The sequence below is a fragment of the Clupea harengus genome, chromosome 20 (assembly GCF_900700415.2).
Source record: "Clupea harengus chromosome 20, Ch_v2.0.2, whole genome shotgun sequence".
Taxonomy (NCBI): domain Eukaryota; kingdom Metazoa; phylum Chordata; class Actinopteri; order Clupeiformes; family Clupeidae; genus Clupea; species Clupea harengus.
In genome coordinates, this window is record NC_045171.1 from 6,749,437 (window position 1) to 6,767,493 (window position 18,057).

Below are 18,057 nucleotides of genomic sequence, written 5' to 3' on the forward strand. Positions count from 1 at the left end.
TCAATATGTGCAGATATAATAATAATAATAATAATAATAATAATAATGAACTGTATTTGTATAGCACCCATACAAAACAATGCAGCTCAACGTGCTTAACAGCAAAGAAATTACACACACAAAGAAATGACATGCACAGTAGTAATTCAACACAAAGAAAAACATGACAAAACTAAATAGCGCAGGTCAGCCCTCTATATGCCATATCTGACATCACTCCTCAACCAAAAATACCTTCTTAGATTGTTATTCATCTACCTTCATGTTCACTTTGATTTACACATAATACTTAATTACTTCATAATTACAAATACTACCCATTTCTTTGCTCAAGGGTTTAACCTGCAACTCCTCTCATCTGACCTCCTCTAATTCTCTGTCTCCTCTCATGTCCTGTGTTCTCTCCTCTCTTCTCTTTCTTATCATCCCCCCTTTCCTCCCCTTCTCTCCTCACTGCCAGTATGCATTGTCTTTCTCCTTATCCTTTACTCTTCTGAACCTGTTTGCCTGAACTCCGTTTCTCATGTTTTCTCCACCATCTCTGCCCAGTTGTTTTAGTGTAAATTAGCATGTTCCCACAATTAATTATGGATGCCTTGAAGAGTGGGTGGAATTAGGCTCAGAGCTGGGGGTGAACATGCACTTTAAAAATGTACTTTTGCAACAGCTCCACCCAGTGGGGAGTTTGTTTCATGGCAGAAGAACACAGTTACACTGCAGAACTGAACTTCAGAGACCATCTGAACCTTCACTCTGCTCTGAGATTTCCCTAATTCTCTTCAAATCTAGGCACTCTGTCAGCTGATACATCATATTCCTCCATGATTCTCCCCAGATGTACGTTGTGATATCACCTGTCATAATGAAGTTTCTGGGACTTTGGTTCATATTGTGATATTAGTCTGTCTCCATATTTGTATCCCTGAACAGTCGGAGTGGGTGGGAGAATGGTAACCTCTTATTTCCTTGTTGGTCTGATCAGTCCAGTCTTGTCATTTTAACCTGTTGTTGCTAGTTTCAGATGCCAGACTTTGACCAAGTAGGATAGGTCTTCCCATTCATTCTTTCTCCCCAAAAGCCACAATTCCACTCTGCCAGCTAAAGAAACCCTATCACAGAACAGACCAATCACAGAAACATTATCACAGAACAGACCAATCACAGAACAGACCAATCTGTGATGCTGGTTAGTTATATATAATGGGCTCATGTAAACTCAAATGCTCTCTGAAGTGAAGGTTTTACTTCTCAACCAGTGATCTGAAGGCATGTTCTCTCTCCATTTAACAGTCTACAGACCTTTAAGGTTCACCCAGGATTCAAACTCGGGTCTCCCATGTAGCAGGCGGGGTGCTACGTGGAGGTGTTGGAGACGCAGTTGCAGAGACAAGGAAAAGTTCAGTAGAGCTAAGTTTAAGTCAAAAAAGGTTTTTTACTTGAGTCAGACAGAATCAGCCAAAAACAGGGCAAAAAAACTCAGGATACATCCAGACAAGGAAACTCAGTCCAGGCAGTAAAACAGTAAAACAAAGGGTATCCGAAAAACAGGTAACAAACATCTTAGAAAGAACTCAAGAGTTCAACTCATGCAAATCATCACAGAGAATCAAGACTGAGCACAGATACAATCAAGGCTCAGGTGAACATAATGACACAATTAGGACAAAACACAAACATGTGACTGGCAAACGGGAACACTGAGGGCCCCACATGGACAATAGAAGTATTACAGTCCAAGAATCCTGACACAGGCCTACACATTGTTCGCTGTTCAGGACACCCTGCATCACCGTTGCTCCCACCTGGCCGCGGGGCGCCTCCCTAGGTCACTACTCCAGGCAGCAGCAGGCGTTGGAGCCGGCGTGGTGGAGGCTCTGGTCTTCACACCCTTTGAGCGCGTGCAGAATGTGCTCCAGAACGGCAGAAACGAACACCACTCTCCAACTCAGTGGAGCGTCCTGGTGCGTTTGAGCGCTGAGCCACTTGCCCGCGCCGAGCCCTCCTGCCCATCATTGCCCGCAACGCGCTGGGTAGCAGAGACCTAACCCCCCGGCCACATCATCTTCACTCCTCTTCTACCATTTGGCAATCGCTACAGAACCCTGTATGCTCGCACGGCCAGGCCACGATCTTGACATACTTTTAGCAATATAGCCTATGGACATAATTCCTCTTGTACTTTAGCAAAACGCTGGTACAAAACCTCAAACAGCTTTTCCTTTCGTGGACGGAATTACTTCTGGCTCATAGAATGTATTGGACCAAAGACCTTTCGTATACATCATACCTTCCGTAATACAGCAGAGCTGTTATGTGGACAAAATAAAATGAGATGGCCTAGAATATCTATTACGTCGACAGAATTAGTTTTGTCTGTAAAAATGAGCTTATTTCAATTGAATTTAAATGTAAGTGTATTCAGCCTTTGGTCCATGAAAGAATATGCTCTGTTCAATATTTCATGGACAGAATCCTAATGTGTTTGTGTTTGTCATGGACAAAAGGCATCACTGTTAATTTCGTAATAAATTAATTTCTGTTGTAGCACAGAATGTGTTCTGTATACAAAATCATGGGCCCTAATTTCATCAATGGCCAACGAGCAAAGTCCCCCCCTCCCCACACACACACTAAAAATGTTATCTTAGTTGTGTTGTTTCTCTCATAATAATTATTACTATATATATATATATATTTACTATGAAAACACACTTCAAGTTCACACATCACATAGTGAAATGCTAAAATCGTGTCTGATGTGAAAATAACAAGAAGCGGACGTCAGAAGCAGCATTCTTTATTGACACAGGTGAAGTGCGGCTTAAGTAGTGACAAATAATATATAAATGTCAATAAATTCATGAGATTCATTAAAGAAGGCCACATCATCCTTACTGATTTTCCGACATTCTTTGCAGAGTATGGAAAAATATATAAAATGCCATTCTATGTGGTATAAGGATAGACAGAAAAACGTAATTACAGCACACATAAATATTTTGTGGAGACGGTGTTGCAGTCCCTTGTTTAGACTAAATGGGGGAACAGTAACATACAGTAAAGTGAGCCTAAATGAAAACAAAAACATCAATGACAGGAAAGTGTGGAGAACCAAAAAACGTTAATTGTAATGTAATGCAAAGATAATACAGCAAGAGATTGAAAGTAAATAGGTATCAAAGCCTAAATTATGAAATTGCAGCTTTCACAAACAGGTTAACAGTAGATGGTTGTAATTACAGTGCACCTAACAGCTTCTAAAGTGAATTGTAATGTAATGCAAAGATAATACAGCAAGAGATTGGAAGTAAATAGGAAGCAAAGCCTACAACAGTAGTTACATTCCTGGACTTTTTATTTCTTATGTAAAGTAGTATTTATTGTTACACTAGGTCTCTACTGCTCATAGCTTGATTGTTCTCTCATTTGTTCACGCTTTGGATAAAAGCGTCTGCTAAATGACTAAATGTAAATGTAAAACACTCGATTATGAAATTGCAGCTTTCACAAACAGGTTAACAGTAGATGGTTGTAGCAACAGTGCACCTAACAGCTTTTAGAGTGAGGCTGGAATGCAATATCAATGTTATAAAAGCAACACAAATGATTTAAAGTGGATGGTTATGAATGCAGTGGCTGAGCAAAGATCAAACATAGAAGTTGGATTTGGTGGGTCTGAACAAAACAGGAGGCTCAGTTTTGGAAGAAAAAGGTCTAATATGTTCAATCCTAAGTGTTCATTCACTTGGAGTTTAATGACTTATTAACAATCTCTGCAGCCAGATGTGGTGTGCTACTTGCCTAAGGAGCCTTTGCTCTGAACACCTACTTCCCTTCACTATACTCTCGTGATCGGCTGGCTAAGAACCTGAGTTATTATGTCTGTTAGGTACGGGTTTTCCTCTGCCACCTTCTTAACTCTTTCCAACAGCTCCATATTTCCACTTTCTCTCAAATTATCCACAAACTTTTTAAATATAGCAAGCACAGGGTAGGCATACTCAATCACACTCTGCTTACTCTTGTCTGGATACTCATAGGCAAATCCTGCGGAGTGCAAACCAAAAACTCTGCCAAGGGCATCAACCACCGGGGAGCCTGAAGCACCGTGATACATGAAAGTGTGGTAGGTCGCTACATCTTTACTTCCACTTATCATTATGTCATCAATGCCTTGATCACTGATCATTTGTTGGATCGTTTCAACAATGATGATGGGGTGGTCTTTGTACTTTTGTAAATGGTCCTCAACAGCCTTTCCTCTGTTATCTATCTCAATGATCCATGTAGGATCCATTGTTTTCACTTTTCCTTCTGGGTGACCAATAATACAGGCTTCGCCATTCTGAGGTAGTGGACCAACTGTCCTCAGGAGCCCTTGTGGTACCTTTACCTTGGTTGTTTGGTGGTTGGATTTCTCCCCCTCAGGGTTGAGTTCCAGTATGGCATAATCAAACTCGACATCAAAGTCAACAAATGTTTTCTTGGCAGTAAAGTCAGAGTAATTTGTTTCTAGCTCAGGATCACCATACCCAAATCGAGCAAAAACTTGTACATCCTCCTGTAGTTTTCCTCCTTCGACATAACCTTTAAATAAATGTAAGTTAGTCAGGATAAAACTATCAAACAGCACAAAGCCTGTTCCATCAGAAACATACTTTACAATGACTTTGCAAACTGACTCGCCCAGTTCGAGCACCTTCCTGACTCTGTGAACGTCACTAAAAGATTGCAGGATTTTTCCAAAGTTTTCCTTCCTGAGGTTCAGTGCTTTCTGATAAGAATCACCAGGGAATCTACTCTCCATCAATTTTCTCAGTTCTGGAAACTGCTGACGCAGTCGTTCATAAATCTCCTCAGTGTTGCCGCTGCTCCCTATCTTTTCCAGTGCTGTTTTTACACTCATTCCACTCTGATGTACTACATCTGAGACTGGTGTTTTCAGCGATGACAGCCTCTGCCTTTTCACAGGTGTTTCATGTTTTTTTCCTTTACGACGTGGAAGACATATCTTGAATTTTTTCTGGTGCAGGTTGCCAACCTTTTGTGTGCATACAGTGCGGAGTTTTGGATTCTCATTGTCAGACAGGTGGAAGTTACCAAGGTCATCAATGAAGCGTCCATCTCTTTTAAGAACCTCCTTTACAGTCATCCCCTTCTTTCCGTAAACACAGAGATACTTGAACTGTTTGACACGATCATTTATAAAAAAAATCTTTTTTTTGGTGTTTTGCCCTCCCTCTCTATCAATGTAGAAGATTACATATTTGTCTTTTGGATATATTTTTTTTTCAATCGGTTTTGTCAATTGGCCTTGAGTTTCTTCGACCTTTACTGAATCACAGACTATGGACAGAAACGTACCATCCTCGATACAAGAACAAGGGAAATGTGTTGCAACAATACATTCCTTATCCTCTTTACCCAGCTGAATAATAACGTTCTCATCGGCACAATTAATCATCATCTCCTGCAATGTTTCATTTGATTGTATTGCCTCCAGCACTGTGCAAGGTTGATCACAGTGAATGGTGTGGTATTCATCGCCATGTAGACCAAATTTTGCTACGAAATTATATGAATGTTGACTCTGCAAGAAATCAGAGAAAAACAAGTTGGATGCCCTTGGTGTACTTAAAATGCAACGTGCTTTGTGTATGCAGTGTATCACAGTCTACTCACCAAAGAAGTGGAGTCATTCTCCTCCTTCACTTTCCCTGGACTAGGTGTAGTCTACAAAAGGAGAAAAAAGGTTTACTAATTATGTTGTACAATGATGTAAAATCATTTAACTTTGTTTAAAGTTATGACTAATAGCGATATGGATGCAATAAATGTATGGATTAAAACAATCCTGATGCACTTTGATTTTCATCTGGGTCAGAACAACTCATTGGGGTGTGACACCTTGCACATGTTGTAGTTACAATAACGGGGTTTCAACATTGCACAGTGTCTATTTCTCTGTAACTTTTAAAAACTCTAAGCAAAAAAAAAACTCAAACAGACAACTTTTATGTACAAATACGACCACCATCTTTTTTTTTTTTTTATTGCTTTGCAACACTCACAACCGTCGGAGAACCTTAAATGTAAACGAGTCCGTCGAAGCAACTGCGTGACCATGCACTGGATTTCTAAGTTTCCTGAAAGGATTTCAAAATAATGCCTTAATGAACAAAATTACCTAATGAGAAGTACATGCAATGCATTTGTTATTTCTGAAATACACTTTAATATGTAGGTAATTGGTTCAGGTTTTTATCTATTTTAAAGTTGGATGCCCTTGTATTTTGTGCATGTAGAGCAGGGGTGTGCAATTAATTTCCCCAAGGGGCCACTTGAGATAGTTGGACTGTTGTGGAGGGCCAGACCAATAGGCTGAACTCAATTCTGCTCAATATAAGTTGTATCTCTTTATAAAAAAAACATTAAATTGTATGGTTTTGATTAACTGCTACTGGTAAGAGTAGATGTTACATTTAGGCTATCAAAATGTTTTGGTGCAGGCATTGTAAAAACGCTAACATTATTTAATCAACATTTAATCAACATTCACCAAAACGATTTTTAAAATGAGAATGTTTTTTGCAGTATTAAAGGTGTTGCCAGACGATCAATACACATGGCACACACACACACACACACACACACACACACACACACACACACACACACACACACGAGAGCAAGCTTGCAATGCAATAGTATAAGTATACAAATTAATAGTAATATTAATTTTAATTAGCGCAAATGGTCACAGGCCTACGGAAATAAAAAAATATCCCGCTTATTATACGGTTACTTGCCAAAACAATAGAAGACATTTCTCCAAAATACCTCTTTTTAATGATTTTGTTGCAGTTTAGTTCTTCATGCAAATGCGAAGCAACCCACCTTCTGACTTCAAGTTTCAATGACTTTCAGTTACGTTAAATGACCGGACTACTTGCGTTGCGGAATGATATGAAAGATGTGAATTAGAAGCACCAAACCTGTTGCCAATGACAGCAGTCATACATTTTTCGCAGCAGTGAATATAAAGAAATTACAGACCTGCGAACGTTGGGATGGCCCATTCAAATCAACAGAACTTTTTGGAACATTCTGAAGAGCCCTATAATAAGTACAGGTATTTACGTTTGATTCCTAATTTACAATTGACCACCGCGGGCCGCCAGGGACAGCCAACAGGCCGCAAATGGGCTTGGGCCGCACTTTGCCCAGGTCTGATGTAGAGTATCACAGTCTACTCACTATAGACTTGGAGCCATTCTCCTCCTTCACTTTCGGTGTAGTCTGCAAAATGAGAAAAAGATTTATATTTCCTAATGAGGTTGTAGAATGATGTAAAATCATTTAACTTTGTTTAAAGTTATGACTAATAGCGATATGGATGCAATAAATGTATGGATTAAAACAATCCTGATGCACTTTTTCATCTGGGTCAGAACAAATCATTGGGGTGTGCATGTTTCATCAATCAGACATACGCTTCTACCTTTAAAGAGGAACAAAAGAGTGCACATACCTGGGAGGCACCTGCTGCCTGCATCACTGGCTCTCTAGCTGGGGTGGACATTTCTGAAAAGAGATGTCAAATTTAAAATTATTTATTTAAAATCAGTTGTCTACAAAGCAGGAAAACCTGGACATTTTTGGCTTTCCAGAGTTGAAGAAGAACAATAATTAATCTTTATCACAATGCAATGTCTCTGTCTCACCTGCTGGTTTTCTTCTTTGTACACAACTCTGCAAAGATGTGCTCCCCTTTCGCTGATTCTCTCCCTCTGGAATCCTCGTCTTTGTCGTAGGCATTCTAGCTTCTACCGCACTCTACAAACAATGATAGGATTTAGGCATTTAACCATTTTGAATGAAATAACTCATGTGATGCATTACTTTTCTACCAAAAACAAATAGCATGTGAATAACGGGCTGGTTGTCTGGTAGGCAAGCTAGCTGCCTGATCTTTAGGCTAAATATGGCAAACTGAGCCTGGATTTATGAAGATTTTAATTCATTTCATATAACTTGATGACGATTGTTCGTTTGTTATTTATTGCTACAACTTAAATCTCACTTTTTCTTAGCGTTTTACGAAGACTTGAAAGGTATACCTTACTAAAGTTGTTTACTGGCCCAGACCAATTTTACGAAAGTATCTCTTACAGACAGGGGCGGTTTGTCCATAAGGGCGATTTGGGCGACGCACTGCCAAACGGGAGAAGGAGATTTTTTTTCTTCTGTCCGGTTCTAACACTAGACCGTTTGATCTGCCTCTGAATGTCATTGTCCAATCAGGCTAAAGTCGTGGTTCAAATGGTCCCGTCCCTTTTTGGTGCGATTTTTGGCCAAATGAAAATCGCCCCAGACCATACCTGCCCACATTTGAGTAGCAAAATCCGGGAGATTTCGGCAGTGGGTGTGGAGAACCAAAAAAAGTTAATTGTAATGTAATGCAAAGTTAAAACAGCAAGAGATTGAAAGTAAATAGGTATCAAAGCCTAAAACAGTAGTTACTGTACATTCCTGCACTTTTTATTGTGAGGTCGATATGAACTGATAACTGGAGACTGGTGTTTAAGTATAGCAAAACATACAATCTTTTATTTACATAACTAAAGTTCTCAGAGACACGTCGGCTCACAAACAGTACAAACAAAGACTCACCCCGCCAAACAAATAAAATCAGTGGCCCACTGATTCGCTCTCCCAACTTTACTCAACAGCCATGTCCTAAGGCAGTGGTCCCCAAACTTTTTACAGTCCCGTACCCCTTCAGACATTCAATCTCCAGCTACGTACCCCCCCCCCCCCCCCCGTTGAAAAAACATACATTTTCCTTTTCTATTCCGTTTTGGCTCATTTTGTTCACCCTGAGGTAGATTGATGGCTTAAAATGAGTGAATAATATGTGCCACAAGTGACCCAAACCTTCGAAGGTTGTTGTTTGCCAGCCATCAACAGAACAGAAGACTAAAAAAAAAATATTTGCAGGCGATTGGGAAGATGAGCGAACTAATTTTACAAGCTGCAGCGGAGGTGTGTGTGTCAACCGTTGAACAGGGGGGAGTGGCCTGAGCGGAGTTCAGCACAGACGTGACATTTTCTCAGTGGTTTTGTTTTTTAATTAATGCTTGTTCACCGTTGCGATCGTTGTTGTGTTTATTAGAAAGAAATTCAGCCTTGCAGGGCAAAATACAGGGGAATTTGGGCGATTTTGATGCAGAGAATGATGTTTCCGTCTGAAAGTTTCAATTCTGTTTCAAAGGGTAAATTCTGCGAATTCCGTCAGTTTTCCGTTTTCGCGGAAATTTGCTCCCCGCGTACCCCCTGAACCACTTCGCTTACCCCCTACCCCTACCCCGGTGGCTGACCGCTGACTGCGGAAGATTGAAAGGGTTTGGGTGCTGCCCAGCATTACTCCGGGTCTTTTCATAGATCTGGGTTCAGGTGACTCTGACAGCTCATCTCCCTCTTCATCCGTCATTGACCAAACTTCTTCTTCTGACTGACCAGCCTGCACTGGGAGGCTCTGACCAGGGCATGGACTGCCAGCATGAGAGCTGCCTGGCCGCACCCTCATCCAGCCCCCAGGTGCCTCCTCTTCACTCCCACTCTCCGACATCTGCTCTGTCCACTCCTGCTGCACCCCAGGACCACACAGTCGCAACTCTGTGCAGTGAACGTTCCTAGGGGACTTGGAGGCATCCACTGGGACCACAGAATAGACAGGCTTATCTGGGCCAGCCCTTGCCAACACTCTGTGTGGCACTGAAAGCCACATGTCTTGGATCTTGTGCCTACCGGCAAACTGTCTATTCCGCACATACACCAACTGACCAGGATGGAGAACACGGTTTGTTGTTGGAGGGCCTTTTTGTCGGCTTCTTGACTCCGCTGCCCTATTTAACCTCTCCCCTGCTTGCTGGTATGCTGCTTGCAGCCGTGTCTGGTGTGACTCCACCTACTCACTCAACTCCACCTGGGTATCAACATCACTACCACCAAGGGCTACATCAAGTGGAACCCCAGGGCCACGGCCAAAAAGGAGAAAGTAGGGTGTGTACCCAGTACTCTGGTGTTCAGTTGTATTATAGGCAAAAACCACCTCTGGCAGATATTGCGCCCACCTCCTCTTCTTCTCCGGGGGAAGGGTGCGAAGGAGATCGTGCAGCGTTCTATTGAACCTTTCGCACTGCCCATTCCCCTGGGGATGATGGGGGTGGTTCTGCTTTTCTTCATGCCCATACAACTGCCACAATGACTGGACGACCTCTGCCTCAAAACACTTTCCCTGATCAGAGTGTATGCGCTTTGGCACTCCACTCCACTCCACTCCATTTTGGCACTCCATCCAGTGCTTGACAAAGCATTTGGCTACGGTCAACGCCCACTGGTCATTTGTGGGTACTGCAACGGTGAACTTTGTAAAAACATCTGTAAAAACAAGGACATTTTCTCGCCCATCGCCACCACTTCTAGCGGCCTTACTGCCAACAGACTGCCCATCTTGGTCACCACCCGGGGTTGCTGTGCTTTAGACACAATGCACCGTTCACAGGAATTGCAGTGTCTCTCCAATAAAAGCGACGGCGCACCAGCTTGACTGTTCTCTCTATTCCCTGGTGCCCGTGCCCGTCATGCATCTGTTGTAGAACCTCTTTATGCAATGCTTGGGGTAAGATGAGCTGCCTTACTTTTCCCTCCGTCTAGGCTCTCGCGATACAGTACATCTGCGTCGTCCACCACCCTGTCCCACTGCCTCAGCAGTTCGATTGTTTTGGGGAGCTCTCTGGCCGACTTGGTTTCTGTCCTGTTCCCCAATCACCCCATCGGCCTTCTGCAGAGTTGTCAGGGAGTCTTTGCTATACACAGGGAAGAGGTTGAGGCATGTTGTTTTAAAAAAAAAAAAAAAAAAAAAAATCACTCCACCCACTTCAGAGGGCTCCTTCACCGGGCTTTCTGAGGTGTGCCTGCTGGTATACTGTCTCGAGAGTGCATCCGCCCCGGCATTCAAACGACCAGGCCGGTAGACAATCTCATAATCAAACTGAGCCAACTCTGACACCCATCGTTGCTCTAAGGCCCCGAGCTTGGCAGTTTGGAGATGACTGAGGGGATTGTTGTCTGTGAAGACAACAAACTTGTTACCCCAAGAGATACTCACGGAATTTATCCGTAACCGCCCACTTGAGGCCGAGCAGCTCGAGCTTCATGGCACTGTAGTTGCTCATGTTGCGTTCTGAAGGTCTCAAGCCCCTGCTGGCATAGGCGACCGGGCGCCTCGTCCCCTCGACCTCCTGAGACAGGACTGCTCCTAGTCCCTGGTAGCTGGCATCGATCTCCAGAAAAAAGGGCTGGCCGAAGTCAGCGTACGCCAGGACAGGGGCCGAAGTCAATTTCTCCCGCAATGCTCTGAAAGCATGCTTACACTCAGGATTCCAGTGTTGCTGAAGGCTGGCTGTAGAAGATTTGGCCCTACCCTTTACGTACTCCCCAGTACAGAGTGCGTGGAGAGGGGCTGCAATACTGGCAAAGTTCTTCACAAAGCGACGATAAAAACTTGCAAACCCCAGGAAAGACCTGAGTTCCTGAACAGTCTGTGGCCTCGGCCAGTCTGCCACTGCACGGGTCTGTGGCCACCCCATCGGCTGAAATCACGTGCCCTAGGAAGGTCACCTGGGATTTAAAAAAGAAGCACTTGCTTAGCTTGACTTTTAAGTTCCGATCGGCAAAACGGGCTAGGGCGAGCTCCAGACGGGCAAGATGCTGTTCAAAGGTGGCGGAGAAAACAACCACATCATCTAAATATAACAATAAAGACTGATGTCGCTGATCTCCCAAAATGCGCTCCATTAATCTTTGAAATGTCCCAGGCGCATTGCATAGCCCGAAAGCCGTATGATTAAACTCATACAGGCCAAAGGGCGTGCAGAAAGCAGTTTTGGAGCGGTATTTCTCCACCACCCCGACCTGATTATAGCCGCTGGCTAGATCGAACGTTGAGAACCATCGAGCTCCACCCAGTGAGTCTAAAGCAAAAGCCCAACTGAGTCGGAGGGTCAAGGCCCTGGGCAAGATCATCGTTTGAAGTCCACAGCTGATAACATAATTTTATAACATTCATCCCAAGAAGCCCTGGCACCAGTTGTTTTCGTTCAATAGCTACAGTGTCAGTAGGGTCTTTGACAACCAACACACCTCGTTTTGGGATGACCTTGCCCAGCACCTCAATGTCAACCTCGATGTAACCCAGGTATGGTATGGCGAGCCCATTGGCAGCCCGTAACGCAAGCCAATTACAACTCTTCAATTTTTGGGGCCCAAAACGACCATTGATCCTGTGTCTAAAAGGCAATTCAGACTGGCCCCGCCCATTTTAACCTCAACCACCGGACTCTGCTCCACCAAGCACCCAAAAACTTCTGGGCAAGTACCATCAGAGCCTACTCCCGACCCTCCTGTGACACGCCCCCGCGCCACAGGGGGAAGAAGTTTTCCTGCTGCTCATTCACATGCACTACTCTCTCAATTTCTTGCAATATGCCCCACGCCCTGGCACTTATAGGTCGACCAGATGGATCAAACCGCGGCTGCTGCCGATAACGACTAACCCCAGACCTATTATTTGTCATTTGTGCACCCGCCGATTTCCGGGTCACGTCATCTAATTGTGCTTGCTGTTTTCGCAGCATTTCTAGAATTTCACTTAAACTCGGGTCCGATGATGGGCCACGGACTGCAGTAACCGCATTTGCGTCCACTGGCTCGGCCTCCACTCCACATGTGTTAGCAACCCTTCTGCCCCGTTCCCCAGTAATATCACAATCTTCTGCCCAGAACAAGGCTTCTTTCCAAAGATCAAAGAAAGACATACTAGTGTCCTGACGAGTCACTCTCTTAAGCTCTCTACGCAGACCAAGATCAAACACGTTTTCGGCAAACTGATCACGTAACGCTGTTTCGCTTGCCCAAGCCACATTAACAGGACACTGATTAATTTCCTCCATGATGGCCATAAGTGCATGAGAAAATTCTCGAACCGTCTCGCCCTCCCTCTGCCGGCGATCAAAAGAATGTGGCTGAAGTTTGGTAAGTGACTGCGGACGCCCATAGATCTCTTTTAAGATTTTAATAATGCACTCTGGATCTTTACGAACTGATAGCGGCCGTTATCGAATTCCTTGTTTTGCTTCTCCTCCCAATTGCTCATAAATATACGAGGCCTTATCTGCCCCAGTATATGGGCGATAGTTAAGAGAGGCTTGGTGTTCATCTAGCCATTCATAAAAAACAGTTGTAGAGCCTCCCGAAAAAAAATGTACCTCTTTTTTCTCTTGATAGGTACACCACGCTTTAAACATTAGCCAGATTTTCACTTACCCCACTTGCACGGCTGGAGGGTCTACTGCTTTCCCTGTCCTGCAACTGTCCCTGCAAGTCCTCATTCACGTCCTTTAATTGGTTGATGGTATCCTTATCAGCCTGTACTCGTTCTTTCAGGGCCTGAATCTCAGCTTGGGCATCAGGGTTTGACATCGTCCTGTGTTTTGGGAAGTTACAAACAAAATGAAATTGGTATGCAAGAAAATTACAAATAAATTAGCTAATCAATTTGCTTGGTAAGCCACAATTTCATGTTTTTTTTTTGTTTTTTTTTAAATACATAGGCTAATGCTTGACTTGTCCACGTTGCATCTTCCTGTGCAGGCCCCAGATCAATGCTTTACGTTGCCGACTCTTCCCTGTACGCCACTGTTTTTCAGTCCCAGATAACACACCGTAACCTAGCCTACAATCCGGCTTCTAAGCCCACAGCGTGAATCCAACTTGTCTCTACACTTTATATATTCTATACTTCGCAGGGCTCTACAGTGCGAGTATTTCACTCGCATTTGCGCCTAAAAATAGGTATGTGCGAACTTGAAAAACTATTTACGAGCACAGTGCGCGAGTGGCGGGCTGTTGTCAATACACGGAACAACAGCACGATGAAGTAAAGTATACCATTGATTTCACATGGAAAGCAAGTGACGGGGTCGTGACTGCACGTTGTAAACATAGCATGATGACGCGCTTAACTTTATGCAAATGGGAGCGAGTTACGACACTCTCTGATCTCGCCGACACGTGATCACTTGGTTCAAGTAGCTTGCAAAAAACCCATGGCCGGTAACCTGTTTGAATGGTTTTCGACGAGACAGTCAGCAGCACCATCTCGATTTACTGACATTTTCGGTATATTAACACATAATATCAATTGGTTACTGGTGTGTTGTATCATGTATATTTCTGATACTTTATTAACATTTATGTATTACATTAATTCCTTGCATGATAAAAACTTGCAAACCCATTTTGCAAGTAAAACTTGCAAATACATTCCTTGTATGACGGCGAGAGAGCACAAAAAAAAATTCAGCTCCTCGAGCAAGCTGCCACCGTCACCCTTACTGGTGACCACTGGACGTGTCAGCAATGACGATTACCTGGGTGTCACAGCTCATTTTATTGACAATGTATGGAAATTAAGATATATTTCATTGGAAGTAATAAAAAAAAAAAAGACAAACAAACAAACTTTGAATCACGATTAATGAATTTCAAAATGTGAGATTAATTAGTAAAACATTTTTAATCTATTGACAGCCCTAATATAAACATATAAAAGCCGATATCCTTTGCATATAGGCCAATGTGTGATTTTGCACGCGCAGTATATGCATGAAATTTGTTTAATAAACGAATACAATAAAAAAAAAAAAAACACTGTGCTTCTAAATTTCTTTGTGTGCTCCTAAATTGTTTTAGCCAAGAACATAACTCTGCTCGCAGCGTCAAACTGTGAGGTCGATATGAATTGATAACCGGAGACTGGTGTTTAAGTATAGCAAAACATACGATCTTTTATTTACATAACTAAAGTTCTCAGAGACACGTCGGCTCACAAACAGTACAAAACAAAATGCGGAATATAAACAGTGGCGTACACCACAACTATGCCACATTATTTCTTATGTAAAGTAGGATTTATTGTTACACACAGTCTCTATTGCTCGTAGCTTGATTGTTCTCACCTTTGTACGTCGCTTTGGATAAAAGCGTCTGCTAAATTACTAAATGTAAATGTAAAACATTCACAAACAGCTTTCACAAACAAGTTAACAATAGATGGTTGTAATTACAGTGCACCTAACAGCTTCTACAGTGAGGCTGGAATGCAATATCAATGCTATAAAAGCAACAACAATTATTTACAGCGGATGGTTATGAATGCAGTGGCTGAGCAAAACTCAAACATACATTTTGACATGCATTTTACCCAAAATACAAAGTTGGATTTGGTGAGTCTGGACAAAACCAGAGGCTTAGTTTGCAGAAACAAGGTCTAATGTGTTCAATCCTAAGTGTTCATTCACTTGGAGTATAATGATTTAATAACAATCTCTGCAGCCAGATGTGGTGTGCTACTTGCCTAAGGAGTCTCTGCTTTTAACACCTACTTCCCTTCACTGTCCTCTCGTGATCTGCTGGCTAGGCCCCTGAGTAAATATATCTGTTAGGTACAGGTTTTCCTCCGTAACCTTCTTAACTCTTTCCAACAGCTCCTTATTTCCACTTTTTTCAGATTATCCACAAACTTTTTAAATATAACAAGCACAGGTTGGGCATACTCACATACATCACACTCTGCATGTCTGGAAACCCATAGACATATCCTGCGGTGTGCAAACCAAAAACTCTGCCAAGAGCATCAACCACTGGGGAGCCTGAAGCACCGTGATACATGAAAGTGTGGTATATCGCTAAATCTTTAGTTCCACTCATCATTATGTCTTCAATGCCTGCCTTTTTTGATAATTTCAGAGATCTTTGAAAACTTTCAGGTCTGTGTACTTACGTAAATGGTCCATCACAACCTGTTCTCTGTCCTTTTCCTCAATGATCCTGGTAGGATCCATTTTTTTTTACACTTTTCCTGTTGGGTGACCAATAATACAGGCTTCGCCATTCTGCGGCAGTGGACCAAATGTTTTCAGGAGCCCTTGTGGTACCTTTACGTTGGTTGTTTGTTGGTTGAATGTCTGGCCCCCAGGGTTGAGTTCCAGTATGGCATAATCTAGCTCGACATCAAAGTTAACAAATGTTTTCTTACCAGTAAAGTAAGAGTAATTTGTTTCTGGCTCAGGATCCTCATACCCAAATTGAGCAAACACTTCTACACCCTGCTGTAGTTCTTTTCCTTTGACATAACCTCAACCTAAATGTGCGCTTGTCAGGATAAATCCATCAAACAGCACAAAGCCTGTTCCCTCATAAGCATCCCTTACAATGACTTTGCAGACTGACTCCCCCAGTTTGAGCAGCTTCCTGACTCTGTGAACTTCACTAAAAGATTGCAGGATTTTTCCAAAATGTTCCCTACTGAGGTTCAGTGCTTCCTGATAAGAATCTCCAGGGAATCTACTCTCCATCAATTTTTTCAGGTCTGGACACTGCTGACGCAGTCGTTCATAAATCTCCTCCGTGTTGACACTGCTCCCTGTCATTTCCAGTGCTGTTTTTACACTGATTCCACTCTGTTGTACTGCATCTGAGACTGGTGTTGAATCACACTTGCTTTGTGAATTACTTGGTGGGCTTTTACACATTGACCGCCTTGGCCTTTTCACAGTTGTTTCATGTTTTTGTCCTTTACCACGTGGAAGACAGACCTTGAAACTTTTCTTGTGCAGGTTGTCAACCTTTTGTGTGCATTCAGTGATGACTTCTCGTTTCTTATTGTCGGACAGGTAGAAGTTGCCAAGGTCATCAATGATGCGTCCATCTCTTTTAAGAGCCTCCTCTACAGTCATCCCCTTCTCTCTGTAAACACAGATACTTGAACTGTTTGACACTATCATTTCTAAAAATTATTTTTGTTTTGGTGTATTTCCCTCCCTCTTTATCAATGTAGAACAATACATATTTGTCTTTTGGATACATAATTGTGTCAATCGGTTTTGTCAATTGGTCTTGAGCCTCTTCGACCTTTTTTGAATCACAGAATATGATCACAGACTCACCATCCCTGATACAAGAACAAGGGAAATGTGTTGCAAGAATACATTCCTTATCCTCTTTACCCAGCTGAATAAAAATGCTCTCATCGGCACAGGTAATATGCTCCTTCGATCTTTTCATTGATTTTATTGCCTCCAGCACTGTGCAAGGTTGATCACAGTCAATGGTGAAATTGGTACGGCCATCTAGACCGAATTTCACTTTGAAATGATGTGAATGTGGACCCTACAAGAAGTCAGAGAGAGAAATAAAAGTTGGATGCCCTTGTTGTCCTAAAAATGCAACCTATTTTGTGTATGCAATGTATTACAGTCTACTCACCATAGAATTAGAGTAATTCTGTAAAATCATTTAACTTTAAACAAAGTTATGACTAATAGCGATATGGATGCAATAATTGTATGGATTAAAAAAATCCTGATGCACGAAGTTCCCGGGACAATTCTGGCATTCATAAATGTCTTCTTATCTGGGATTCGTTCTAAGCTAAGAACAAGATTTAAGAATGGCGGAAAAGTAGTCGTAGATAGGCCAGTTTGGAGTGCACCCATGTAAAGGCTGAATGTGAGAAATCGATGGGGATTGCATTTCACATCAATTCTACAGACGTCCTCGGATTAAATAATTATCAGGGACGTGCACAGGAATTTTGAAGGGCCATTGCTCTGACCTGAAAAAAGGGCAACAATTAGGACCTATTAGGGAAAGATCCTACACCCGAGGATTTTCCAAGAATTGGTACGAAAGAAAATCATGGCTAATTGTCTGTGAAGGCGGTCTGTATTTCTATACCACTGTCTAGATGGGACATATTTCGGTTGTGTGCTGCCATCTAGTGGACAAAAGGGTATTGCTGTATGAGTTAATCAGCTAACACCAAATTGATACAATTGTCTTGATTATTGTACCTACTGAATGGGTCGCCTTAATCATTATCCAGACCCTCCAGGATTTTGCGATGTTGCGATCGCACCGATTCACGCAAAT

General features: G+C 42.5%; 1 protein-coding gene across 3 annotated transcripts in view; it reads right to left on the minus strand.

Moving 5' to 3' along the window:
• Nucleotides 1–3,405: 3,405 nt before the first annotated feature.
• LOC116217970 (serine protease FAM111A-like) overlaps nucleotides 3,406–18,057 on the minus strand; it is a 37,369-nt gene continuing 22,717 nt past the window's right edge. For all 3 annotated transcript variants that reach the window (XM_031557980.1, XM_042702771.1, XM_031557979.2), the window contains 6 exons: nucleotides 13,390–13,549; nucleotides 7,725–7,836; nucleotides 7,532–7,584; nucleotides 7,258–7,299; nucleotides 5,683–5,733; nucleotides 3,406–5,590 (listed from right to left, as the gene is read on the minus strand). In XM_031557980.1, the coding sequence (XP_031413840.1) occupies nucleotides 3,839–5,590; nucleotides 5,683–5,733; nucleotides 7,258–7,299; nucleotides 7,532–7,584; nucleotides 7,725–7,836; nucleotides 13,390–13,545 (2,166 nt within the window). In that variant the 5' untranslated portion in view covers nucleotides 13,546–13,549 and the 3' untranslated portion in view covers nucleotides 3,406–3,838. The remainder of the gene's footprint in view (nucleotides 5,591–5,682; nucleotides 5,734–7,257; nucleotides 7,300–7,531; nucleotides 7,585–7,724; nucleotides 7,837–13,389; nucleotides 13,550–18,057) is intronic.